The following is a 27,428-nucleotide window of genomic DNA, read 5'->3' as shown; positions in this document are numbered from 1 at the left end:
ACAAAATAACCCTACATCGCGTCATAAAAATATTTTAAGACAATAACATGGTTTTAATGCACTTTGCAAAGCAATGAAAAAACGGGGAAAGCGCCATTTAATGTCACGTTGGATTGTCCTGCTGAGATTTCTACACCGAACTAAACATGTTCAGCTGTTGTTGAAAGGTGTTCAGTGCTACGTTTTAAAGAACTGTGCTTCGTGTGGCAACGAATATCAGTCATTACTACGGGTGCCATTAGAAACCAGTACTACATGCTAATTACAAAGTGATTAGCTTTATAGAACATTTTACATCATGATGTTTTTATATGGAAGCTTCATTGGCAAGTAATATTTTTAACTTCTATAGCTAAATATTTTGGAAGATAAGTTGAGACTCTTGAAGGACTTGGCTTTCTCTGAACACTTGAGTACAGATTGAACAAAATAAGGCTTTCCCACATATATTTGGCTAACTATTAATGTGAACTAGGCTGCCCATGAAGTGTATGGTCAATATTGCACATAACCCATGCTTGCTACACCCCAGGGAGTTGTATGTGATGGCATTAATGATGCTTCATATTACCTAGAGCAGTGGTTCCCAAACCTTTTGATTTATGTGGACCCCCATTTTAACATTAATGGAACCCAGGGACCCCCACTGAATCATCACTGGAATACAGGGACCCCCGCCTGAGTCATTACTGGAAGCTGGGGACCTAATTTGTCAATATTTGTTAATATTTTTTAATTTTCTAAGCAGTCGCGGACCCCCTGAGAAGGCTTCACGGACCCCCAGGGGTCCCCGGACCACAGGTTGGGAACCACTGACCTAGAGGTAACTTGTGCTTTCAAGTCCTGTGAGACGTACTAGTTTAAACAGCAATGTGTGCAAAAGAAGACTGGGTGATGTCATTTGAGATTTCATTAGGGATGGCATTGAAAATATCATGAATGATATAATATGTAGGACATAAGCAGTGCATGGAGGGGGCGCAATACAGTTAGCTCTGCTGTGTTTTCTTTTTTAGTTCACAATGTTAATTTTGTCACGGACATATTCATCTAACCATAATGTTACTTTATCCTTAGTATTTGTTCAGTGCACACACACACACGTCTACACAAATATACACATTATTGGGTCGTTCTAGTTAGGTTTGTGTTTCCATAGGAAAATAATTTCTTGTATTCCTAATAACTTGTGTGCAGTTTGATGAATCTTACGACTTTCCATAAAAAAAGCCTCATACTCCTCTGTTCCTTCCTGGATAGCTTTGGGGTAATTTGTCAAGTGGGGACCAAGAAAAAGGGGTGCGAGCCAAAAAACACATTTTCCTCATTTGTTTTACCACAGGAAACCTGAACAGCGATACAGCAAAAACAGCTGCACAGATTTACACCACATATGGCAGAAAGCTAGATTTTGGTTCAAAAAGTGTGTTTTTTGCGATTTTGTGCAAATCCATTCAGTAGCTTTTGAGCAATTAAGGCTCAAAAACTTTGTAAATTTCACGCTGTGGAGGATCCCCAGGGGCCGACAGATCTCCACCTGAGATCTGATTGACTGCCACCACATCAACAATGATGTGGTGGCAACCATCTTAGGACTCAGGATTCAGTCTCAACCCCAGACAAAAAAAGGTTATTAAAAAAAAAAAAAAAAAAAAAACACATACTTTGATCCCCTAGGCCTGGGGCAATCCCTTTTTTCCTTTAATACAAAACAACTGCCCCGAATTCGCAGAGGATCTGTGGATCTGCAGCAAAATTTAAAAAGTGCTACTGTTCCAGGACTCCTCAGTGGGCCAGCGCCTTTTGGAGGAGGGGCGTATGGGGGTTGTTGGGGACAATGAGTTTTGATGCAGGGCCTGGCCATAGGTCAGGCCATGAGGCCAACCTGAGGGTGCGCATGGCCAACTCCACGCCACGCACAACCTAAGCCCGTGCGTGGAGAGGGTCTGGCGATAGGGCCTGGACAAGCAGCACACAAGACAAAGCATATCTGTGAAAGCACCCAGATTTAATAGTTTTTTTTATTGGTATTCAGGTGCATAAGGAACACCATGACTCAGACATTAATGCAATCAGCAATTTATTAAACCACAAATGCATTTCAAAGTAATGTTTGGTCATTTACTACAATGAGAAGTAATGTAATGTGAAGTCAACAGCTTCACATCTATGCTTTAGCCACTGATAAGGAATGTTCGTAAAAATACCTTACACATTATTCTTGAAATGAACAGAATGGAGTATACCATTACAACAACTTACAACCATTCTGCAACTTACACGGTTCATCCAGAGATTAACATTCTTCAACAATACACAATGTCTCTGAATTGTTCTGGAAATAGATATCTGTACATTATAAATCAATTAGAAAAAGTTATATAAAAATGGTGGGTAACACTACATCAAAACTCTGCATTGTGAGCACGTGCACAGAAATCCCCAGGAGAATAATGGGTTGTAAACATATCTTGGCAACATGACTTTGACATAAGCCACTACCTAGTTGTATTGTACATCTGCCACTTGCACTACTTATGCTGAGTCTCTACCTTATTTAAATCAAAATAATGCTTGCACTTGCAATGTTGCTAGTAGTTAAATGCGCACCATATAAATTTTACCATACTGAATGAGACTTGTCTACAGCATTTAAATTTCATAGATAAATGGATGTACATACAGTCAATGTATGCCATAAACCTTTATGAGCCTTTTAGTAATTATTTTGTTTTCTAAAATGATTGAGCAGTTTATAGGGTAATTGGAGGAACAGTAGCATGGATGATGAGGAATTCCTATATCCCTACACATTTTTTGGGGTCAAGGACAACACGTTTTCATGTTTATTTTGTCCTTGGGGTAAGAAGGTCCAACACGCTGCAGCACACACTTTTTGGTTGCCAGTTTTCAGTACCACATTAGGGATCACAGGAGGGTATTGTCTGCAATTAAGGTAGTATGTGTGCCCATATATTAAAGCTGTTCAAACTTGTATTTATGGTTCATTATTGCAAAGCCTTTATTGTAAGTGTGAACGCTTTAAGGAAATGTTTTAAGCTCTGACTGCACTGCTGACAGTGGTCTCAGTATAAAGAAATGTGTACACACATTTGCAAAGATTAACAATATGAGGCAGCATCTAATGCTCCCAAAATGCTGTGATTAGATATAAATATTTGCAGAAGCTTATGCTTTCAAATGTAATGTTCACAAAAATGTAACTAGGAAAAAAAGGTTTTGCTGAACTACTTAGAAACTTTAGGTACCATTTCTTGAAAGCCTCATCTAGTAAAATGCGTGGATGTATGCTAGTATTCCCAAAAATGTCCTAAAGGAAAATTAGTACAACCAGTTTCAACAAGATTATGAGAAACATTCAAATAAACAATCAATGGCAAAGCCAATAGGTCTGACACGGTTAGTCAGCCTTTTGGTTTTGTCAATGCTTATCTTTTTTTTAGATGGTTTTGGTACAACTTTATTTTTGTGGGAGCTGCCAGGGCCACACCATTATAACAAACATCAGCAAAAAGCAGGATTATGTTTTGGTCTCAGAAAGCACACTTTGCCACAGTAGTCCCCAATACTCAACAAAACTACTTTGTGTGCTTCATGTGAAAGGGCAGAACGCTGTCATTCACAGTGAAGAAAGAAACAGTTTTAATAAAAACCAAAAGACTTGGTTAACTTAAGATCTAATTAGGGGCCCAATTCTTAAATAAAGACACAAAAGTGCACCCATGCTATTCGCTCTTGCATTAGTGCAGAATTACAGCTTTCACAAATTCACAATAATTTACAGAAGTAGGCCAAGAAATTATACACTTAGAAAATAATTGTGAACTTCATTTTAGCATGAGCAAATATGCATGTGTGGATTTGCTCATGTGAAAATCTATTGAGCGTTTACAAGTTTACTTTCCCTCAAACCACTTTTTTCCTCAACCGTGGAAGACATTTTACTTCTGCCCTTGCTAGGAGCACATTTCCCAAATTTCTCAGTTTGGTAAAAGATTAGAGAAGAGCTGGTACATTCCAACCCTGGAACTATTGCTTAACGCTAACTTCAGCAACAGTATGTACAGATCTGTGGAAAGGTGGCAAAATGTGGGGAACTGCTACAATTCAAGCCATGCTAAAGTATGAGCCCTAGCATAATCAAAAAGGCTATTATCAGACCTCTTATATAATGAGATTGCGGCCATAATTTATCGCCATAGTAAGTGGCACGAAAGGAAAAAAAAAATTCAGCCAACACCTCAACTCTGCACAGCGATCTCCCACTCACAACCAGGGATTGGCACAGGCCAACCCCATGCTGGTTGCCAACCCAGCGTAGCCTGCTCTCCATGGCCAGTTTGCTGCACCTGCTCCCCTCCTGCTTGCCCTTCATTGATGTGCCCCTGCCCCCATCACCTAACCTGCATGATCAGCATGCTCCCTTTGCCTCCCTCCCCTGACCTCCACTGTGCATGTGTATGCCCCTGCCCCCTCCCCCTTCTCTCCAGGGTCCGCAGTGCTGTCACTCCACCTTCCACCTGCTCTGCGTAGTCAACTAGCTGCCCCTCACCCTCTGTCCTCCACTGTCAGTGTGTCCCTGCCCCCTACCTCTTGCCCTCCATGGTCCATAGTGCTGGCAAAGCACTCCCACCTGCCCTGTGTGATCTATACTGGGTATGCCGATAAGGGAGTTGCTATGATTCAGCCTTTAATCGACTACTAATAATTGCATCACTTATATAAAGTCTTCAGCTCAGTTAAGAGATTCTACTGAGTAGTCTCATTTGGCACTCCACACTTTTGGCTAAAACGTTCACATGAGAGAAGGCTCAGATCTTTTTTCCAAGAAAGAGCAACGCAATTTAGAGCACTCGATTATGGATGCCTTGCGATGGAGCAGGTTTAGTGAACTAAGCCATGACTAAACTGTGATAGAGCAATGGTAGGCAATGGGGAAAAATAAAGGGAAATTTGTTTCAAGTGGATGCAATTTGAGATCTGTACCAGGTAGGCAAAGTATCCTACGGGACCAATATTTAAATATACAAAAATAAACATCAGCGTAAAGACAATTGGAGTGTGTCAGAAGAAAAGCAAGCAGATGGATGTACATGTTGAATATTGTTAAGTCTAGAATACAGCTCTGTGGCACTTCTCCCTGAAAAGGAGACTGCTTGCTAACAGAGAGGGGGAATTTTATTTGGCGACAGCAACTTTGAATATAAGTTAAGAAGAAACTTACAACTGTACCACTTATCCCCATCCTTTCATCCAAACGTTTTATTATTGACTATATGAAAAGCAGTTCAAAACTAAAGAAGAATGAAAAGGCATGATTCACTTTGGACAAATAGGTGCAGAGCGCTGTGCACTATTTACAGAATGTCAATCTTTGTAATGGTGCCAGACCTAAAACCAGATTGCAAGTCATTGAAAAGGTTATTTTTTGTTTAAATCGTTCCAGCTGCAACATAGTGCGGCTTTCATGACGTTTTGCTAGAAAACTAAAGGCTGACATTCTGAAAATTGCTTGTGTCTTCGCCTGCTCTATTTTCAGAACATCAGGAATATAAATCAGGAATAGCAGAGAGGTGAATGATGAAGTTTGTCAAATAAAAAGTGAGAAGTTGCAGCTATCTTTTAAGAGACTAGACAGGCAAAATGTGTGGATGGTCTGAGATCTGCATTATTAATATTATCTCAGCATTTTCTTTAAAAGACCTCGAAATTGTCAGGATCCTGCATTTAATACCAAGTCTTTGTTCGTCAAAAAAGTTCAATCTTTTTTCACTTTCCTGAAAAAGTTTGAGAATTTCACACACTTTCCTTTGGTTTTATTTACGCTGAGTGAGGTGGGGGTTACAGTCTTTTTTTAAGTTTTGGCTCTGTTTTTAGTGGAGTTGAATTTGATGAAAAGTGTTGGCCTTGATTTAGTAAGTGTGAGTACACTGAATGGAGTTCTAAGACTCTTTCTAGAGAGGTTTTGGTGCCAAAGACATTCTACTGCTATGATATTTCTGCTCTTCACTTAAATCTTTTGAGATCCACTGGTCCATATTTTAATTATTATGAATTTCTAGTATAGGCGTGTCAAGTTAATCAGTGATCCCCAGTGATGGCATTTCTGCGTTGTCTTTTAGCTGATCGCGAGCTATGTGGGGATGGTTTGCTAGTCAGATGAGATTCATGTTCAGACAGTGGACATATTGATGCCTAAATTTGGATTTCCTTAATTGCCCCATGGTTTAGACTTTTGAGAAAAGGAAAGAGAAAGAAACAAGGCAGTGCTCAGACCATTCAACCAGCCTTGGTGATTCAACCTTGAGAATGCCTTGCATGGCAATTAGAAGATCACGGATAGAGCCCTTCACATGGGTCATAGCTGAACATAGGTAAACAAGGGTTTTGTTAATGTTATTAATGAGAAAGAGCAGATATTGAAATATACTCTCATTTTTGGATTCTATGTCTTTCAGCTGATTTGCAGTTGTCCATAAGAAAGCTGAATCACTCAAGTAATGTTGGCCATAGGAGACAGTGTATTCAGAATTTCAACAAGGTTGCATTGTTTTACACTTTTTTGTTAGATTCAAAGTCTGACCTTGGCCCTCTCTAATATACCGATTGTTCTCACAAGGCTAGACACAGAGACTAGCTTGTGTTCCTGTGTATTAACAGTTATTTAGCATCATTCTTGCAATAAAATATGTGTAGGTTTTTTACGTATTGTTTATGACATTGAGGGGTAGATTGGTCACATGTGAAGAGGGCTACAGAGGCGGAGCAGGATAGGAGGTGAGATTTTAAGATGTTTTCAAGATACGCCAGCCTGGGGTGCGTGTGTCATGAGCTGGGCGAGAGACCTCATTTTTAGAAGAACATAGTCTAGTTTGTGGTCTAGAGATTTGCAATCAGAAGCCAAAAGATTTTGTAGGGGATGGAATAGGTTAGGGGCCAAATGTTTCAAAGGGTGGAATAGATTAGTCTATGAAAAAGAGTATATATGTGAATTATGGATGGATGAGAGATGCTGGTATTTGCTAACATACCTCAGAAAGGAGAGTTTTGGTACATGACTTCTGAGGCACACTTGAGATTCTCGATGCGGATCAGAAACAAAGAAGGGGGTAGAGAACCCTCTGAGGTTTGAACAGATGGGGAAGTAGGTAGTTTGGAATACTGGGTATATGAAGAGAACTGATAAGATAGGACCTGATGGGGGAGAATGAGAAGTCCTAGTGGTACTGCGAAGAGTCTTTAGGGGGTGGGAGGACTCTTAGACAGTGGGGGAAGGATTTAGATTTTGGACTTCAAGACACAGAGCAAAGATATAGTGAGTAACATTTTTCAGGCTGATATTCATATTCTGGATCAAAATACTGTCATCATTATAGAACGAGATGACAATTTCAGCTTTCAAAGTGGGGTTAGGTGAAATCACTTGGTTCTGTCCATAAAGTATTTTATTTACAGGAGACAAGTAAGGAGTCTGTGGCTGCGTCTACCCAGAAAGTGTGTTTTGGGACATAAAAGTCCTCTGCATGGTAACGGTCATGCAGCCCTACTATGATAGCCCCAACTATACTGATGTCTGGTTACCTAATGCTGATTTTTGTTCTCATAGACAAACACAGATCATGCGTGTGCACCAGGACATACACGGACTGCGGTCTCGCTGGACAGGGATAAGTGCCCAAAGCACTACTCTCATAGTGGTGAAAAGCTGTATGCTTTATCAGGAGTCGAGCAGCACAAGCATGGTGGTGGCTGTATACAGTATAGTGATCAGTAGGAGTGAACAGGTTCTTTTTGCCAGTGTCACTGAAGTGAGGTCTTCAGGTTCACTCATTTTCAGTTCCACTGCTGTGTGCCTTACACACCCTTGGCCTACATCGGTTTGGTGTGAAGTGCTGTACAGTGCATGTGCGGGGTACATGCACTGGATGTATGTGTGGGACAATACAGAAATGATGAAGCACTGTGCAGTGCATGCATGTTAAATGCATATGGTGGGTTTTGTGTGCCTGTGACTAGTAGAATACATGAAGGATACAATGCTGTGCAGTGCATGTATGCTGAATACATGTGCTAGGTGGGTGTGGCCTCTATAGGGTACAATACACAGAGGACTCTAGGTTCCATTTTGGGAGATCCAAGGCTGCATGGTGCAACATGAGGAGGGGGGTAGAGGAAGCCCCCCCCCCCCCCCCCAATAGATTTGTGTATTGCTACACTCTTGTAAGCTGGGTGGAACATACCGGAGGAAGGAGAGCCAGACTCCCAGTACACTACAAACGGTGCTTCATGATTCAGAGAGATCACAAGGAGGGACCGGGGCACATCTCAGGAAGGAGACAGAGGCTGATAAGAGAATCATAAAGAGTAGGGCTGAGACCGTGGACTAACCTTTTGATATACATATCACTGTGGCTGGTGAAATGTGAAATCAAGTCACTCCCATGACCTGTGTTGTGGCGCTATCAGCTTCAGAGACACTACTCTGTGACAGACTGCTTTCTGGAGGAAGAGAGAACAGGGGAGTGGGCACTTGAAGAAGAAGCAGACCCCCAACATAAACTTCAAAGACTCATACTCTAAATCCCATTTGGTGTGTTGAAATGGTCTATAAGACTCCAAACATTGTCAACTGTTAAGCAGCCAGTCCGGCTGTGCAAGGAAGAGAAACTCCGCAAGTATTCTGCCTATGAACTGGACTGGCAGCCAAGGCCTACTAGTTTTTCAGCAGGGTGAGGGAACATCACCCAGGTAAACCAAGACAACCTGCTTTGCCTGCTCGCCAAGACGAGTGTGCGCTGTGAGGAAGAAAAGAGAGTTAGAGGGAGTGAGTCCAGTGGGGAATTTTGTCAGGTGAAATCCGTTTGCAAGGTGTGAGGAGACGGCTGCCGTGAAGTGAAGCAAGGACATTGTGGTGCCAAATGGGTCATTGCCCATGGGCAGTGAGGAGTCTGCAACTCTGTATGCCAGAAGAGGCCACTGCAAAGTGAACTGTAATTGTCGCTGGGCCGATCCAGCAAGAGATTTTGTGCAGTCAGGGATTGCTGACCCTGTATGACAGGAGAGGCCGCTCAGCTGTGCCAGCTGGGTCAGAGCTCATGTGCAGTAGAGATACAGCAACCCCATTTGCCAGATGGGGTTACCAGGAGGCTGCTGCAGGTATCCCTGAATACCTACACCAGGACACAGGATCAGCATTAGGATCTTCACATTACTTCTCCCTTCCCCACACCACCCTCCACTGGACAGACAAAAAAAAAAACCTAACTTGCCAGGAGGAGCTGCAAAGAACTTCCAGTCGCTGCAGTTGCGTGACCATGTGTGGAACTCAAAGACCACTGAGCCCAGCCCGTCGGGGCTGCGTGCAGTGAACTCACCTTAACCAGCCCCTCCAGCACCCGCGGAGGGGGTGCACTCAGGAAATCTGTTCGCTCTGACCCGACAGGTGCTGGTAAGACTGATTACGGGCATGTTGGCCCTGGGGTAACTTGCTTGCTAGACAGCTCTTCAGAACTGGAACAATTTTGACTTTAATACAGATTCTGAGTGGATTCTTGACACTCCAACGACTAGTGGGGCTCGCCATAGACACTAGAGGCTAGGACTCGGGGTGACTGTGTAGTTATTTGTGAATGTGATATTTCCGTTTGTGGTAAAAGCGGCAAAATAAAATACTTCTCATTTGTCATAATGGACAAATAATTTATTGCTGCTCAGGATGTATTTTGAGTTGTGAGACTATTTTCACCACCTGTATTAACACAACCAAGGGGAAAAAAACACACCTTAATAGGAAGATCAGGCTGATGTTAAGAAAGGAAAGCCATGCACTAATTTAAGATATGAACCTATATGCTAAAAAAAAATGAGAGTGCCATTAAAAACCCTACAGTTTCCTCTAACATACTAAATATTATTTTTGCGATGAGAGTTACATATAAGTATCAACTAGTCTGGTCTGATACATTATGCATTACAAAGAGCTTAGGAACTGAAAGAGGTTTTCGCATTATAACGGCATAAAGTGACACACAAAAAAATCCAACATTAAACCTCCATTTTGAGGGCATGTAGAATTGTTTATAATAATGAGGAAAATTACTTTATATGTGCTGTAGTCAATACCTCAGATTAAAATAAATGTCTATTTCCCTTGGAGTATCTTTCTGAAAGTCAGAATGCAATTCCTCCTTCGAAGAACATCTGCGGAAACTTTGTTTATTGTGATGGGAGAACAATGAGTGTAAGTGACTGAAAGGGATGGGATGTCTTACCCAGTGTACCAGTCGCAGTATTGCTGGCAAGGGAATTCTGATGACAAGGTGGTCAAAGACGTTATTATCATCAATAGAGAAAAGGTTATTGTCGAACATGAACCTTTATGACAAAGTCCCAAAAGTGGGTGGATTAAAGAATAGGAGTATGAGTGTTGAACGACAAGAGGCAGAACAGATGCCATTAGGATGACTTATCTACAGACAAGGGATTGGAAAGCAGAAACAGATGCATTCATGACACGTTCTTCTCCAGAAGACAGCAAAACACTCTCCTTAATGAACGAAATCAATCTGTTTTGCCTAACTCAAAGATGTTCAGGAGAAGACCTTGCACACATCCCATTCTCAAGGAATGTGAACAGGGTACAGAGAGTAAAAAAAGGTCTGTCTGGCTGCAAGAATTACAGTTCTTGAACAAAAACATTTGCTAGCGTATTCACGAGAGCAACATTTTCCCTGGTTTCCACACACAAAGGCTGGCCTGGATACAGCCTCTTTAAGGTTGCAGTCTGAAGGGACAATAACCTCGGGACAAAGGGAAAACCTCGGATTCGAAGGTGTTGAAAGCAAACTGTATCAGATTTTGGGTTGAAATTATCAATTTAGTCTGTAGAAAAAGCCTCAAATAAGTAGACCTGAGACAACTCCGTAATGCAAGGCATGAGGTCTCAAATCTGAAGGACTGGAGAAGTTTAAGGCCATCCACCTCAAAAGTCCAAAACAATGATCTGAAGAGGGTACATTCAACATTGTAATAAATGTATGCAATCAATGCTGCATATGACATTGTACTGCTCTGTACAAAACTTCTCTCACCTAATTTCAATATGGCTTTATAGGTGATCAAAAGGGTTTTGAATTGGATTATTTCTGAATTGGGTGTTACCAAAGCTCCCTTAGATGAGAGGAAATGGGCTGGTGGCGAGGAATACTAAGAATAAGGTGGGCAGCTGTAGTCTGCATCGCCTTGAGAATCCTGACCAAACATTTGGGAATACCCTGGCTGAATGAATTGTCCAGCCTGGCCGTTATGCGGTTTTTAATATACTCTTGCACGTAGAAATGAGCAGTGTGCAAACATTTTCTGGAGGAAAAAAGAAACGTAAAGCAGCAAGAGACTACAGAAATTTGAGAGATGGAAGAGAGGTCTTGATCACATGTCCCGCCCAGATTTCTTGCTGACTCAACAGGGAGCGACAAGCAGCTAAATTCACCTGGCCACGAGGCTTGTGACCAGATGAATTGAGATTCGACAAAAAAAAGTATTTTTTAGACAGTTGTCCTTCATCCAATTTAAAAGAGTCTAGAGTCAGCAAACATTCTGATAAGTAAACAATAAGCTGAGTATCACCAGCATATGAAATCACTTTAAAACCGAATGACTGTAGCAATCAGGTCACATTCCTCTGAATAATCCTTCACACTGATCAAATGCACATAATGAACAAAGGTGTGATCAATTTAGCAGAATACACAAGAGAGTAGTGAATATAGTGGCAACAGATCATACACAGAACCTTACTGATCACTTACTTTAGATTTACAACATAATGAATACACCCGTGTACGAGCCCACTCACGCTAATTCAATGTAATTAAAGCCATGGAAACAGGAAATCAACAATGTAAAATTAATGCTGTTAATATATATGGGTCGATCATTGGAAAGCACACGTCATATAAATCCCACCTTTTCAATTTGGTCAGGCTGCAATAAATCACTTGGATCACTTAGATTTGGTTTGAACGTTTCAGGCTCCAGATTAACTTTGAAGCTTGTAGTCTGAGTAGAATTCACGTCTTCTCTCGTTATCTGCAAAATTTCAGATAAAAAATACATTAGAAACAATGGCTTAATACATGAGCACATAGCTGATGCATAATTCGAACTGCAAGCCAAAATGTAAGTTCCCTATACTGCTCCAACCCTAAGCTAATTGCTACTGTTTTGTAAAAAAGCGGCATTTCTTACTGTGTAAAGGAAATTTCCATGTGTAATAACAATTGTGTGAACCTTGATGATCTCTTCTTGTTCTGTTAGATTTACAGTTATGGTCACAGGAACTAGCAGACATCTGAACCATCACGGCTAAGATACAAAATGTCATGGAAGTGAGTATTATTTCACCCAGTCACCAAATTATACTGCTGGTAGAACCACAAAACTGTCCTAAAAACAACAGTGTGTGTTCAGCTGAAGACCTAATGTAACTATGTTTATCTCTGAAGGACTACTTTAAGTCCCGAATGAATATGAAGTGGAAGCGTTTCAAGTTTACGTGGAAAGCGGTAGAAAGAAGAGGAAACGCACCACAGGCTGTCCACAGCAAAAGCAAACGCAATAAGGAAGGAGTTACTTACATTTTTTTTTTTTAAGAAACCTATTCTGTATCAGGCCTTCTCAGAAACGTTGCGCTTAGCGGTATGCAGTTACTGTTATTTAGTGAAAGAAGCAGAAGTCTACTGTAACAGTACACACATTGACAAGCAGGCTACATAAAGTGCTGTCGCTCTACCGGACACTTGATTCGCCGTTTGCTTTGCTAACAGACATGGCTGGTTTGCATTCTTCTGTTCCAGGACTGGGGTAAAGGTTTGGGGGGGTGGAGTAGAAGGCAACAAAGTCCTTGTGCTGTGGTGGGGGCATCGTACTTGGTTGGGGGACTTTTGAAAGGGAGGGAAGATGGGCTAAACGTTTTGGAAAATATGTTCCATTAGCCTTTGTGCGCGCAGGCAGATAGAAATACGATCATATAGAGTGAGATGCATAATTTATGTCAAATAATAAAAAACATTTGAAGGTCAGGACGCAGAGGACATCTTTGGTCTCACAACTATCAAAGACTACTGAACATAGGTGTGAGAAATTACCCTATTTCTGTCGTGGTCTCCCCATTTGTTTTCCTTGTCTGATTTCTGCGCACTTTACTACTGCAAAACAGTAATAAAGCAGCCGTGCAGTGCATTAGAACTCCACATTAGACTTATTTAACTTCTATTGCAAAAGGGGCATGAATGCACCTACGTATGGAGAGTTCAATGTAGGCTGCAGTGTGTATTTACAAACCATACATAAATAGGAACAGATATGTCTGCAGGAGAACCACTATGCTCTGGCTGCGCTGCAGTTTAAATGCACTGTATGACACATAACGTGGAAAAGTTTATTTGCCATGAAAAAAAAGCCAGGAATGTGCCTTGCAAGCCCAGAAGGCAGTGAACTAATATATGCCAATGTAGCATACTAAATATTGGGCTTAGTGTGTTCTGACAGTTAGAATCTAAAAGCTGTGTCACTGTGAAGCCCTTACTAGACTTTTTCTCTTAACAGGCCTAAGTTGTGAGAGGTATCTACATTCCTTCTGCCTGGAGAAATGCTAGTAAAAAGCTTTAAAGTTATTTCCTACTTAATTTTTTTAATCTGATTAACAGGTGAAACCAGATGTGTGAGAACTGAAGTGGAAAAGTAACTCTGTAAAATACATTTTAGGCAGCCTGAGCCAGAACTTAAGACGAATTCTTCCACTTACCACTCCCACAGAGCTAGAATACATATCCTTGGCTGGAGAATTAACAACTCTGTCTTAGAAGGCAAAATCAAGTCTCTGAGCCCATGACCAGCAAATAGGTTTTATATGCTCCACTTAACAGTGATCAGCCATCTTACAGTAGACAGGTACAGTTGGCAGAACAAAGGGCAGCTTTAGCATTACCTCTTGACTTGAGGGTGGCAAGGAGGGCTTCACCTGCCCATTCCTATTTGCTCCCAGACAGGTGGGCTCCAGCCAATAGGGGATCAACCAGTTTTGCCCCTTTGAGATGGGAGTAGAGCTCACCTGAATAGAGGAGTGTCTAAGAAGCTTAAAACATGCCTGCATGGCGGCAGTTGAGTTCTACCATTTTGAAACGGGTGTTCTGTAATTTTCCAGTGAGGGGGCGGGGCTGCAAGCAAATAGTTATGACTACGTGCTAGAATTTCACAGACCACTGGTCAATGCACAGGATAAATATGGTACCTCAAACATCATCACCTCCTCGGAACACTGCTGGACCTGGGAAGACTTCACTGGAAAGGGGTGACCCTGCTCCAAGAAGACTCCTGATGAAAGAATACTTGCTACAGGATTCAAGAATTCCTAAACCCTGCTGGCAGGCAGGAAAAGGAACTGCTCATAAAGAGTCAAATAGGTGGTCTCTTGTTTGCCTATGACAGGGACACAAAAAGTATCTTTAGGAAGGACTACACATCAGCGGGAGAGAGACTGGGTACCTAAAATCCTACCCTGAAGAGCTAGGAGCTGCAGGAGGAACTTCTCCAAAAAAATAAATATATATATATATATATATATATATATATATATATATATATAAGGAAACAGGACACGCACTCCCGGAGACTGCAAATAAACTTATCTTTAATTTATCTCAGTTGTCGTCTTGTTGACAATAAGGTTCAATCCAGCACCACGACGCGTTTCGACTTGCCAGTCTTTTTCAAATGGTTTCTGCTCTCATGAACAGGCCCGGCATGGGGATATTTTTGGAGATGGCAAGGGGATACTTATCCCCTGCGTGTGTATTTACACTGGAAGATTAGTAAAATAAGACGACTTCTATCAGCGCTTTATGCTTTCTCCTTGGCACTATCTTACTGGGAAATATGGTGAGTAGTGACCAAATATGATCCTATTATGCCGATGTGGCCCTAAATTGTGGGTCCGGAGACTGTTAACGTATTTTTAGTTTTGTCCATTGGGAGCGGCAAACGGAAAGTAGCTAACAGTTTTTTGAAACACAGAGGCTGGCAATTTGGGATGTGAACGTGACATTAACATCGAGTTTGGAGAGAAAGTAAAAGATCTTGGAAATGATTATTTTTACATGCTCGATTGTAAAGCAGGTTGTTATTTCAAAGTGGGACTATATATATACCAACGATATAGAGAGCATGTTAAAATCTAGAGTTTCTGAAATTATTGGCAGTCGTGTGTCTTTAAGCAGGAAGGAAAGTGAGTGCAATTAACAGAAGAAGGGCCTCGAGTGTTAACAGCTGAGTAAACTGTGGGACTATAAATACCAGAATGCCGCTCACCCAATCATGACGGCTGATTTTTACAGAAAAGCGAGCAGGAGAAGAGTGACTTACTGACTTCATTTGGAAACAAAAGCGCAGAGGCTGTTATTATGGATTGAAATATACGTGTGGCATCATCATGTGACAGGAGCCTCGTTTTGCAGTAATATTATGGATCAGAAATGTCAGAAAGTTGCCTGTTCATGAGAGCAGAAACCATTTGAAAAAGACTGGCAAGTCGAAACGCGTCGTGGTGCTGGATTGAACCTTATTGTCAACAAGACGACAACTGAGATAAATTAAAGATAAGTTTATTTGCAGTCTCCGGGAGTGCGTGTCCTGTTTCCTTTTGTAATTTATAGGGTTGGTCCTTTACCCTGACACAGCACCAGCAGCAAGGCACGTCGCTTTGTAGGACCGTGTATTGAGATATATATATATATAAAAAGATGCTGGGCTTGCCCAGGAAGGTTGCACCAATGGCAGGTAAGAAAACCAGGTTTGTCCCTTACGGGAGCTTATTGCTGTGCTGAAAAGTGGTTCCGTGGAACCTCTAAGAAAATGAATCTGCACTCCTGGAGCTTTGTCTGGGTACAGGTTCCAGCCTTACCCTGCTGGAGCAGTTTGACTTCCAAAAGAGGAACTACGTTCAAAGGTAAAACCCTGGACCCCAGAAAGGCAGGAAATCTATCAAACATGTGAAGCGACCTCAGCAGCTACGAAATCCAGGTATGTTTTGCTTGGAGCTTGTGGTGCCAAAACCAACAGCTTCAGCCGAAGCTTAAAGTTGACATATCAGACTTTGAGGGATCCTCACCGGCCACAGCACTGGGCCTTGCTCTACTGGAGGATGTGGACTTCCAATTGAGAGTCTAAATGCAAAGGTAAAAACTTTGACCAGAATAACCTGCTTGGTGAAGTTGACTTCTGATCCATTGCGGCCAGCCTGCAATCATGTCCAGGTTCTGGTCACCACAACCAGTAACATTTGGTGGTTGTTTTACTTTTTCCTGGTGCTTTTTGCCCTTCAGTTTTAAAAATTAATACCTACGACTCCCTATAACCTTTATTAATTATTATTGAGCCTTTATACTCACCAAATTTTTAAGATTGACTTGAGAACATAACTATGTTGTGTTCTTTACTTTAGAATTGTTGTTACTGCTTTAACTTAACATGCACTTCTCTGGGGATGTTCTACTGTTTATGCCATAGTTAAAGTGGTTTCAGAACAGAGTCTCTCAGAATTGTGCTTTAAGGGTGTAGGATTGTGGTGGAAGGTGACTGGTCTTATTGAGTTGGTAGGTATGTGGGCACGAATGTCGCCTGCAAAGCACACACTTTTATTCCCCTGCCCTGAGTGCCCAACTGAAAGTTTTGATTCTGGACCCAGCCTCATGCTAATCTAGCATGTGCACGAAGGCTTAGGCCTACGCTTGACATGAGCAAGGTATTGGTTCAGTTACGGTTCTTGAGGGGCACACAAAACATGCTCTTATTTGTTAGACGGTCTCACGCTAATCTAGCTTTTGTGTGAAGAATAAATTACCTTCTGTAAGGCTTTTTCTGGCAGAACTCTATCTCATCGCAGGTTCCTCTCCTTGTGCATACATTGTCCCCAGGCATCAGACTGAATCGGGAAATTTAAAAGCAGTACTCCTATGCACCAACAGGTGGCATCACTTGGCTCCACACCTACTCTGGGAGAAAGGCACAAAACTGCACTGTATCCAGGATGCCTCAGATGAACGGGAGCATGTGAAAGAGTCATATGTAGCTTTGTCATATTGACAGTGAGCTTCAACGATTTAAGAAGTTCATCGACATCTAGAGATGGTCGAATCATGCAAGGGGTGAACCCGTCCTTCAACAGCCAGTCATTTAGGAGCAGAAGAACGAGTTACTTACCTTCGGTAACGACTTTTCTGGTGGATACATTAGCTACCTGTGGATTCCTCACCTCATGAATACTCCCATGGCGCCAGCATTCTACGGAAATCTTCTTACTAGTCTCTGCACGTCGACGAGGACGTCACTGTCTCGCACGCGACGCCGTCTGACGTCATACAGGCAATAAGAGGTCCTCGACGACGTGCGGACGTCAGTACCAATCATTTTTTACGTGCATGAGAACAACCAGGCAATGCAATGAAAGAACAAAGCAACATCCATTATATTGTAAAAATACACCACATTGTATGAATAACTGTAAATCTTTTTTATGTACATATATATATATATATATATATATATAAAACTCTTTCTTTTAAAAATATATACACACACCAAGTATATACATAAAGATATATACACATATACCTATATATATATATATATAAATATATTATATATATACATCTATTGCACCCTCAAAGATCAAGAGGAGCTCACTCAAGGATTACTTGGCAAGACCATAAAGGCAACGGGGAGGCGGGTGGGACCGTGAGGAATCCACAGGTAGCTAATGTATCCACCAGAAAAGTCGTTACCGAAGGTAAGTAACTCGTTCTTCTGATGGATACAACTACCTGTGGATTCCTCACCTCATGAATAGAGTCCCAAAGCAGTACCACGCCCGGCGGTGGGTGCCTAAATGGTCAAACCAAGAAATCCTGCAGCACTGACCGTGCAAAATGGCCGTCCCTTCTAACCTCAGAATCTAAACAGTAATGTTTTGCAAAAGTGTGAAGGGACGACCAAGTTGCGGCCTTGCAGATGTCGACCACAGGAACACCTCTGGCTAAGGCCGAAGTGGCCGACTTAGCTCTGGTGGAATGAGCTCTAATGCCCTCAGGAGGATCCTTCTTTGCCAAAGAGTAACATATTTTAATGCAAAGAACAACCCACCTGGATAGTGCTCTCTTGTGGACTGCCTTTCCTCTCCTCTTGCCCACGTATCCAATAAACAGCTGATCCTCCAGCCTGAAATCCTTTGTTCTATCGATAAAGAAGCTCAACGCTCTCTTTGGATCCAGACGGTGCAGTCTTTCTTCCTCTTTGGAAGGATGAGGCAGAGGATAGAACGTGGACAAAGTAATTGCCTGAGCCAAATGGAAGGGTGAAACAACCTTCGGGAGGAAAGCAGCCTTGGTCCTCAACACCACCTTATCCCCATAAAAAGTTGTATAAGGGGGTTTTACTGATAAGGCCTGCAACTCACTCACTCTCCTTGCTGATGTTATAGCTATCAGGAAGACTGTTTTTAAAAACAAATACCTCAAGGGGCAAGAATGCATAGGTTCAAAAGGGGACCCCATAAGGAAAGTCAGGACTAAGGACAAATCCCATTGCGGCATAACGAATGGCTTTGGAGGATATTGATTTAGAAGACCTTTCAAGAATCTGATAACAATAGGGGATTTAAATAAAGATGGTTGGTCTGGAAGACATATGAAGGCTGACAAGGCCGATAAATAACCTTTAATGGTAGCCACTGCACAACCTTTCTGCGCCAGAGATAGAGCAAAAGACAAAACGTCCGATAGATGAGCTTGCAAAGGATCAATCTGCCTCTCTCCACACCACGCAACAAATTTAGACCACCTACTAGCGTAGATAGATTTAGTGGAGTGTCGCCTGGCCGCTAATATAACATCCACTACCTCAGGCGGGAGAGAGAAGGAACTCAGGTTGCGCCGTTCAATCTCCAGGCATGTAGGTGCAGACTCTGGAGGTTGGGGTGTAGAACCTGCCCCTGCGACTGCGAGAGGAGGTCTGCCCTGAAAGGGAGACGGAGCGGCGGGCACGTTGAGAGTTGGAGAAGGTCGGAGTACCACACCCTCCTTGGCCAATCCGGAGCTATTACGATTACTAGAGCCCGGTCTTGGCGAATCTTCCTCAATACTCGAGGAATCAAGGGTATGGGAGGAAACGCGTAAAGCAACTGGCCGCACCAGGTCATTTGAAACGCGTCCCCCAATGCTTCCTGCATCGGATACTGAAGGCTGCAGAACAACGGACAATGCGCGTTCTCTCGAGTGGCGAACAGATCTACCCGAGGAAACCCCCACTTCTGGAAGATTAAACGGACTTGATCTGGATGGAGACGCCACTCGTGGTCTGCCGAGAAGTGGCGACTGAGACTGTCCGCACGCACGTTCAAGACTCCGGCCAGATGGTTTGCTATCAAGCAAATCCGATGGTCCTTTGCCCAGGACCATAGTCGAAGAGCTTCTCTGCAGAGAAGGTACGACCCCACTCCTCCCTGCTTGTTTATGTACCACATCGTGGTAGTATTGTCCGTTAGGACCTGTACCGACTGACCACGAAGGGAAGGGAGGAAGGCCTTGAGAGCCAGACGTACAGCCCGTAACTCTAACAGATTGATGTGAAAAATCTGTTCCTCTGGAGACCAAAGACCTTTGATCTCCAGATCCCCCAGATGAGCTCCCCACCCTAGAGTGGAAGCATCCGTTATGACTGTGGCCACTGGTGGCGACTGCTGGAACGGTTTTCCTTGTGAAAGATTGTTGCTTGCAATCCACCACTTCAAATCCACAGCAGCATCTCTGGAGATCTTGACAGTACCCTCTAGATCCCCTCTGTGTTGAGACCACTGCCTTCGGAGGCACCACTGAAGAGCCCTCATGTGCCAGCGAGCATGCGTGACCAACAGAATGCAGGAGGCAAAAAGACCGAGCAGACGAAGGACCTTGAGGACTGGAACTACCGCTCCATTTCGAAACATTGGAACCAAATCCTGAATATCTTGAATCCGCTGAGGCGGAGGAAAGGCCCGACCCAATGTCGTATCCAGTACTGCCCCTATGAACAGGAGGCGCTGAGAGGGCTCCAGGTGAGATTTGGGCTCGTTCACCGAAAAGCCCAGGTCGAACAACAACTGGGTTGTTGACTGCAGATGACGCAACACAAGCTCCGGGGACTTGGCTTTGATCAACCAATCGTCCAAGTAAGGGAATACTGCTATCCCCTTCCTTCTGAGCTCTGCCGCAACCACCGACATCACCTTCGTGAAGACTCGAGGTGCTGAAGTAAGACCAAACGGAAGGACCGCAAACTGGTAGTGTTGCGATCCCACCACAAACCGGAGATACTTCCTGTGTGACTTGAGTATCGGGATATGAAAGTAAGCATCCTGCAAGTCGACAGACACCATCCAGTCTTCCATGTTCAACGCCAAAAGCACCTGTGCTAGGGTCAGCATCTTGAACTTTTCCTGCTTGAGGAACCAATCCAAGACCCTCAGGTCCAGAATTGGTCTCAAACGACCATCCTTCTTGGGAATCAGGAAATACCTTGAGTAAACTCCTTGACCCCTTTCCTGCTCCGGGACCAACTCCACCGCGCCCTTTAAAAGGAGGACTTCTACCTCCTGTTCTAGCAACAGGAGGTGTTCTTGTGAACATACGAAGGGCGGGGCGGGATGAGGGGCGGAAACTCCCGAAAGGGAAGGGTGTAGCCTTTTCCCACAACACTGAGAACCCAAGTGTCCGACGTAACAGTCTCCCATTTGGTGAGAAAATGCTGTAATCTTCCCCCTACAGGCGAGGAGTGAGTGGGAAATGGTGTAAGCCTAAGGCTGCTTCCCCTGCTGCACCCCGCCAGAGGATGAGGAAGAGGCAGAGTGCTGCTGAGAGGCTCCCCTGGTGCGGACCCTACCCCTCCCCCTAAAAGATCTATAGGGATGGGAAGAGGCAGGTTGCTGATATCTTCCCCGAAAGGAAGAGGAGGAAGAGCCACGCCCAAATCCACGAAACCTCCTGAAGAATCTGGAAGAGGCCGTGGAAGAAGGAGCTTGGAGTCCCAACGACTTAGCCGTGGCCCTGCTCTCCTTAAAACGTTCCAAGGCCGAATCAGCCTTAGCCCCAAACAGTTTGTCCCCATCAAACGGGAGATCCAACAATGTGGACTGTACATCTGCCGAAAAGCCCGAGTTACGTAGCCAGGCCTGTCTCCTTTCCACCACAGTTGTGCCCATTGCTCTGGCTACCGAGTCGGTGGTATCCAGTCCCGTCTGGATAATTTGGGTCGCAGCAGCCTGGGCATCAGAGACAAGATCCAAAAGACCCTGGGGAAGCTCTGTAAACGAAGAGGAGATGTCATCCATCAGAGCATGAATATACCTCCCCAGGATACAGGTCGCATTAGTGGCTTTTAACGCCAGACTGCAGGACGAAAAAATCTTCTTCGACTGCGCCTCTAGCTTTTTTGAGTCTCTGTCCCCAGGCACCGTCGGGAAAGAACCAGGCGCTGATTTGGACGAACAGGAGGCCTGCACAACCAAGCTCTCCGGCGTAGGGTGCCTAGATAGGAAACCAGGATCAGTTGGAGCCGTCCGATACCTCCTGGCCACGGCTCTGTGAACTGCTGGGGAAGATGCCGGCTTCTTCCACACCTCTAAAACCGGATCCAGCAGAGCGTCATTAAAAGGTAATAGAGGCTCTGCCGCGGCTGAGGCCGGATGCAACACCTCTGTCAAAAGGTTTTGTTTCGCCTCCACCACCGGCAAAGGCAGGTCCAAAAAACTAGCTGCCTTCCGTACCACTGTATGAAAGGAAGCAGCTTCCTCGGTATATTCCCCCGGGGACGAAAGGTCCCACTCAGGGGAAGTGTCCAGCCCACTGGCCGACTCCAGTCCACGCAGCCCATCACCCGAGTCCTCTAGCTCTCCTTCCTCTAGGGCTCGTTGGTACTCCTGCTCCTCTAGTACCCGGAGAGCACGCCTCCTTGAATGCAGTCGTTGCTCAATCCGCGGAGTCGACAACACCTCCGCCGAAGTCGGAGATCGGCGCCGATCTTCCGAAGCCACCGACGCCGCATCCGGCGCCACAGGTAACTTCGGCGCCGACTGAAGAGCAGATGAAACGGATGGACCCACCGGAGTCACAGGCCGAAATCTCGACGTCGACGGGATGGAAATCCCTGGGGCCAATCCCTCCGAAGCCATCGGAGCGGCCACCGGCGCCGACACTGGCGCCGAGCCCACGTTCCCAAACGGGAGAAAGGGCATAAAGGGTGCCGGCCGAAGAGGCGCAGGATCACCCAAAGAAAAGGCCAAAGGCCCAGCCGGAGCACCCCCTGGAGCCATCTGTTGGAAGATGGCATACATCGCATTCAAGAATGCGGAACTATCGGCTCCAGGGGTGGGAAAAGCCGGATACTGGGGTGCCTGACTCGGAGGCGACCCCGACGCCGGCCTCGGCGTCTGCGCCGGAGAAAACACCTGAGGCTCCAATACCTCAATCACCGACGCCTGTCCAGGCGAAGTTGGAGACGTCGGAGAGAGCAACGGCGTCGAAGGATGCGGCGTCACCGTGGGGCTGACCTCCCATGTCCTCCGGCGCCGATCCGGAGACCTGGAACGAGCCTCCCTTGAACGACGCCGAGATTCTCTACGGCGCCGGGAGTCTCGATGACGCCGATGTCTTGGAGAAGACTTTTTCTTGTGATGCTTCTCCTTTGACTTGGCCATAAACAGCTTCGCCTCGCGTTCTTTAATGGCCTTCGGATTCATGTGCTGACACGAATCACAAGTCGAGACGTCGTGGTCGGAGCTCAAACACCAAAGGCAATCGGAATGAGGATCCGTCACCGACATCTTGCCTCCACACTCACGACAAGGTTTAAATCCAGACTTTCTCTGCGACATTATTTCCACAGAGAAAGAGTACGCAGCAAGATATACACTGTAACCGCATAGAGTAACAGTTGCTCCCTCGAAGATAACCGTTTCGAATGCACGGAAAAAAGGGAACTGACGTCCGCACGTCGTCGAGGACCTCTTATTGCCTGTATGACGTCAGACGGCGTCGCGTGCGAGACAGTGACGTCCTCGTCGACGTGCAGAGACTAGTAAGAAGATTTCCGTAGAATGCTGGCGCCATGGGAGTATTCATGAGGTGAGGAATCCACAGGTAGTTGTATCCATCAGAAAAACTGGTATGCCCGACCTCCGAAGGTGCAATGCGATCACTGCCATCAATTTCGCGAACACCTGAGGGGAACTGGTAAGGCTAAAAGGCAGCACTGCAAACTGAAAATGCTCCTTGTCCACTGTGAACCTTAGAGAACATCTGTCGCCTATAGGACGGGCATATGGAAATACGCATCCTGAAGATCCAGTGCCACCAACCACTTGCCGGGATCCAGGGCAGACAAAACCTGGACCCGCATGAACATCTTGAATTTGCTCTTCTACAGGAAGATGCTGAGAGGGTAAAGATCTAAAATAGGAAGACGGCCTCCGTCCTTCTCAGGCTCCAGGAAGTATAACGAGTAACACCCTGTTCCTACTTCTGAGGTCAGTGGCATCCTTATGGCTCCTTTACCCAAAAGAGCCTAGATTTCCTGCTGTAAATTGGCATGTGTTGCTATATCAGTCATGCTGATGGGTGTGGAAGGTGCAACGGAGGAGAATCAAATTGGAAGTCAGAGCCCTTTTTGACAATTTTGAGAACACATGCGTCTGAAGTAATGGCTTGTTACCTTTAGAGAAAATGCTTTTTCCTGCCTCCTACAGGGTAGGTGTGTGTTGAAAATTCACACTACAGTGATTTTTGCAGTTCTGGTTGCCAGACGGGTGGGTGGAGTGAGCTCCACGTTGCCCCCGATGCCTTGCTCGTTGTCTTTGGGAGCTGTGGTCTCAGTCACAAAACGGCTGAAGTTTGTTGTGCCAGAGGAAGGATTTGGCACTAGCAGTATTAGAAACCTCATTTGTAACCAAAAAAGGTGGAAACTGTTAATCATTCATGGGGAAGGTCCACTTTTTGCCAAATAGATGAGAGCCAGCAAACGGAATGCCCATTAAAGATGCCTGAACATTCCCGGACAAGCCGGTAGACCTTATCTAGGCATGGCGTAGAAGTGCCCCACACATACCCAATCACTGACCCAAGCATTCAGTTGTGTCAAAGTCATATCTAATAATGAATTTTGCTGCATCCTGACTGACCTGCATGGTTTAGGCTACAACACACAAAGGTCCTCCATAACTGCCAACAGGGTTTGACCAACTGCATCTCAAACAATGACCATAGGGCCAAGAAGCAGCCAGCATTGACAAAGAGCAAAACAAGACTAACAGTCTGAAACAGTCCCTTGCCAAAGGTCTCCATGTGTTTAGATTCACTGTCAGGAGTTGCAGTGAGGACAGGCATTAAGGCCGACTCTACTTGTGGAAGCCTTGACCAACAGACTCTCTGATGTAGGATGTTGAATCAAGTCGTCAGCCTCACCTGGTGCCAAGCTACTGATCTGCTGACTGGGGCTCTAAACCAGGGGTTTGCCCAAGTGCCCAAAGGGAGTATCTGTTAAGGCTTCATTAAATAGTAATGGGGGATCAGCAGACACCTGGGCAGGCTATAAAACCTCCATCGGAAGATTTGTTTCGACCCCCACTGCAGGAAACTGCAGGTCAAGTACCTTCAGAGCCCTTGGCACAACCATACTAAAAGATGTGCTTTCCTATATGACAGGACCAGCGGTAGAGACAGGTCTGGTAGCTCGAGAGGTGTCCAGACCACTGGTATCTTGTAATTCTGCATAACAATTGTCCTTGTCGAAATGTGGGGCAAATTTACCACCCTCATCATAGTGGTTATTGTCAGAATCACAGACAAGGAGTTAATGTAAAGTATGTGCTCTGCCATGGGGTAAAGGTAAGGTTATCTGAATCAGAAAGGTTGGCTATAGGCTGGCTCTGATGGGATCAGGACAATGCCTCAGTTGATGCAAAGCCAGCTAGGACTCCTAAACCCATTAGAGGCAGCAGCTTTTCTTCCGACGCCACTGATGTCAATGTGAACAGAAGTGGCATGGAAAGTGCTGTTGGGACCAAAGTTGGCGCCCGAGCAGAACCTGAAGCGGATTTAACAAGGAGAGATGGTGCTTAGGGCAAACCCGTTACCAGAACCCAGACTGGAGGCCTCTTCGTATCCTTGGGGCCCGATAGCATGCTAGAGGGAGCCAGAACTGCGGCAAATATGTGCAGCATGGCCTTCTTAAAGGCCTTGAGAAGTAGAGCTCCAGATCCATGCCTGAACAAAATGGGGGAAAAAAAAAAGAAAAAAAATAAATTAAAAAAATCGAACTGATGTGCTTTGGTGGTGCTTATATGCGGCCACCTTCGTTACTTCCAGAGCAGGCCAACGTTGATGTGGAGCTGCGCGACACCACATACCAGCACCCAAGAGTACTGCTTTTGAGTTTACAAATCCAGTCGGACACCTGGAGAATATTCACAAGAGGAGGAATCTGTGTAGGGTTATCCATCCGAAGGCCCAGGCCTGTCCCTTGACATGAGTAAGGCTCTGGAACTGAAGGGGCACACAAAGCATGCACTCGATCTGTTGAACAGTGGAATATTATCCCTGTCATGTGTTTAGCATGCAGAGCGGTGGTGACAGAATACCGTATTCTGTGAGTCCATAGTTGTGACCAAACTTGTTTTTTTACACGTTTATATAACTCCACTGCTACACGTGAACCCAAGTTCTAGTGCTATCATCCCAGGGCATGTTTCCATATGTGTTGTGTGTGGCCTGTGTGGTGCATACACAGCATGCATGAGTGAACCACAGTAAATGAGGCCTCGGGATCCATTACTTACGGCCTTTTCACGTGCACACAATGGAGATAAGGTTGTTTAATTCCCAATACTAAGTATATGGCAGACTTCCCTTAAGCTGGAAGGAGGAGTCCTATACACGCGGGTGGTGAGACAGGGTTCTTTTCAGAAATGCAATTGGGTCCTTTTGCTGCAAGGAGCTGCTGATCAGTCTTCCTAAGCATTACCATTTTGGGAGATGGTTGGTGTACAGAGTGGGACTGAACTCTGTTGTCCCTTTCTGGCATGTGTAGTACTCGGTCTTGCCAGGTAAAAGACAGACCTGGCCTTGAATGATGGACAGGCCTCTTTTTACAACAAAAAATGACGATTTGGTGCCTGCCACAATTCCAGCCTGGCACACGTGTGTGAACAAAGTGGGAAAAAATGCAGTCAGCTGGGGACAGCTGGTATTTTAATATGTGGGATTGAACCTCAGGTATTTAAAGAGCCCCTGATAATGCTGCCTAACGACTTGGAGTCAGCTGTGGTGCTGGGAAACCGGAAACTACATCTATAAATCTACTTCACAGACCTAGAAGAAGCAACGAGACTAAATCGATGTATGCCCAACTGCAGAGTGACAATACAACATAAATAAACCGGTTGCGTTTCTTGAAACCAGTCGACATGAAGGTTCACAGCATCATGGTTTCAATTAGGGGGTTTCACTACATAGGACGTTAGGTCCTGCCAAAATAATGAAAAACAAAGTGTATTCTTTACCAAGGACTAAAAAACAAGATATGAAACAATTAAACACTGGAAGTAATGTAAAGTGTTTTGAGGGTAGAACTGGGACAGTATAATACTTATCTTGTTATGCCACTTACAAAAGACTTTTAGACCATGAATTAATGGTCTGGTGTTTCCTAGGAGAATATTATTTGGGCAAGAGGGGAACTGTATAAGCATCTGGCGAGAAGGATCTTCAGCACAGGGTCTGTTTGGGCATCCTTTATCTTGACTTCGTAATTCAATTCAGTAAACTCTGAGGCTGCATGCAGAGAAGGATATCCTCAGAGTCTACTTTCGAACAATAGGGCTGTCCGATCTAGGATGTCGTTATCAGATGTGAGCAGGAAGGTGAGTTTGTGGGTGAGAAATTAGATTTCCAAATACCTTCCACGACTCTTTGTTACTGGGGTATGTTGGCAGTAGGGCTGCTTGGGTGTTCACCATTCTCTAAAGAGCTTAAGTTGCAATGACAAATTTCACCCATTATTTCCATTCTTAAGAAAGAAATGTATGCCATTAGGATTGGATACAAAACAAAAGTATAACAGCTTGAGAAAGAGGACAAATACTATGAAAGGATTCAAACCAAGCAACGGTTACTGATAATCAAAAAGCTAAGGTAAGTGTGTACCAACAACCTCAAATAACAATGTCTAAAATGAGCATTGGACACCCAAAATACTAAGTGCACTACAGAAGAAAAATATAAATTGTGACTAAGTAATAGAAGTATATGAAGACATGAATATCTAAACAG

General features: G+C 44.4%; 1 protein-coding gene across 9 annotated transcripts in view; it reads right to left on the bottom strand.

Moving 5' to 3' along the window:
* Window positions 1–27,428, bottom strand: part of OXR1 (oxidation resistance 1) — a 1,752,159-nt gene that overhangs the window by 73,037 nt on the left and 1,651,694 nt on the right. For all 9 annotated transcript variants that reach the window (XM_069220614.1, XM_069220609.1, XM_069220613.1 and 6 more), the window contains one exon: window positions 11,986–12,108. In XM_069220614.1, coding sequence (XP_069076715.1) covers window positions 11,986–12,108 — 123 coding nt within the window. The remainder of the gene's footprint in view (window positions 1–11,985; window positions 12,109–27,428) is intronic.

The sequence above is a fragment of the Pleurodeles waltl genome, chromosome 2_2 (assembly GCF_031143425.1).
Source record: "Pleurodeles waltl isolate 20211129_DDA chromosome 2_2, aPleWal1.hap1.20221129, whole genome shotgun sequence".
In the NCBI taxonomy this organism is placed as follows: domain Eukaryota; kingdom Metazoa; phylum Chordata; class Amphibia; order Caudata; family Salamandridae; genus Pleurodeles; species Pleurodeles waltl.
The sequence above is the reverse complement of the archived record's forward strand: the minus strand, read 5'-3'. Positions and strand labels throughout refer to the sequence as shown.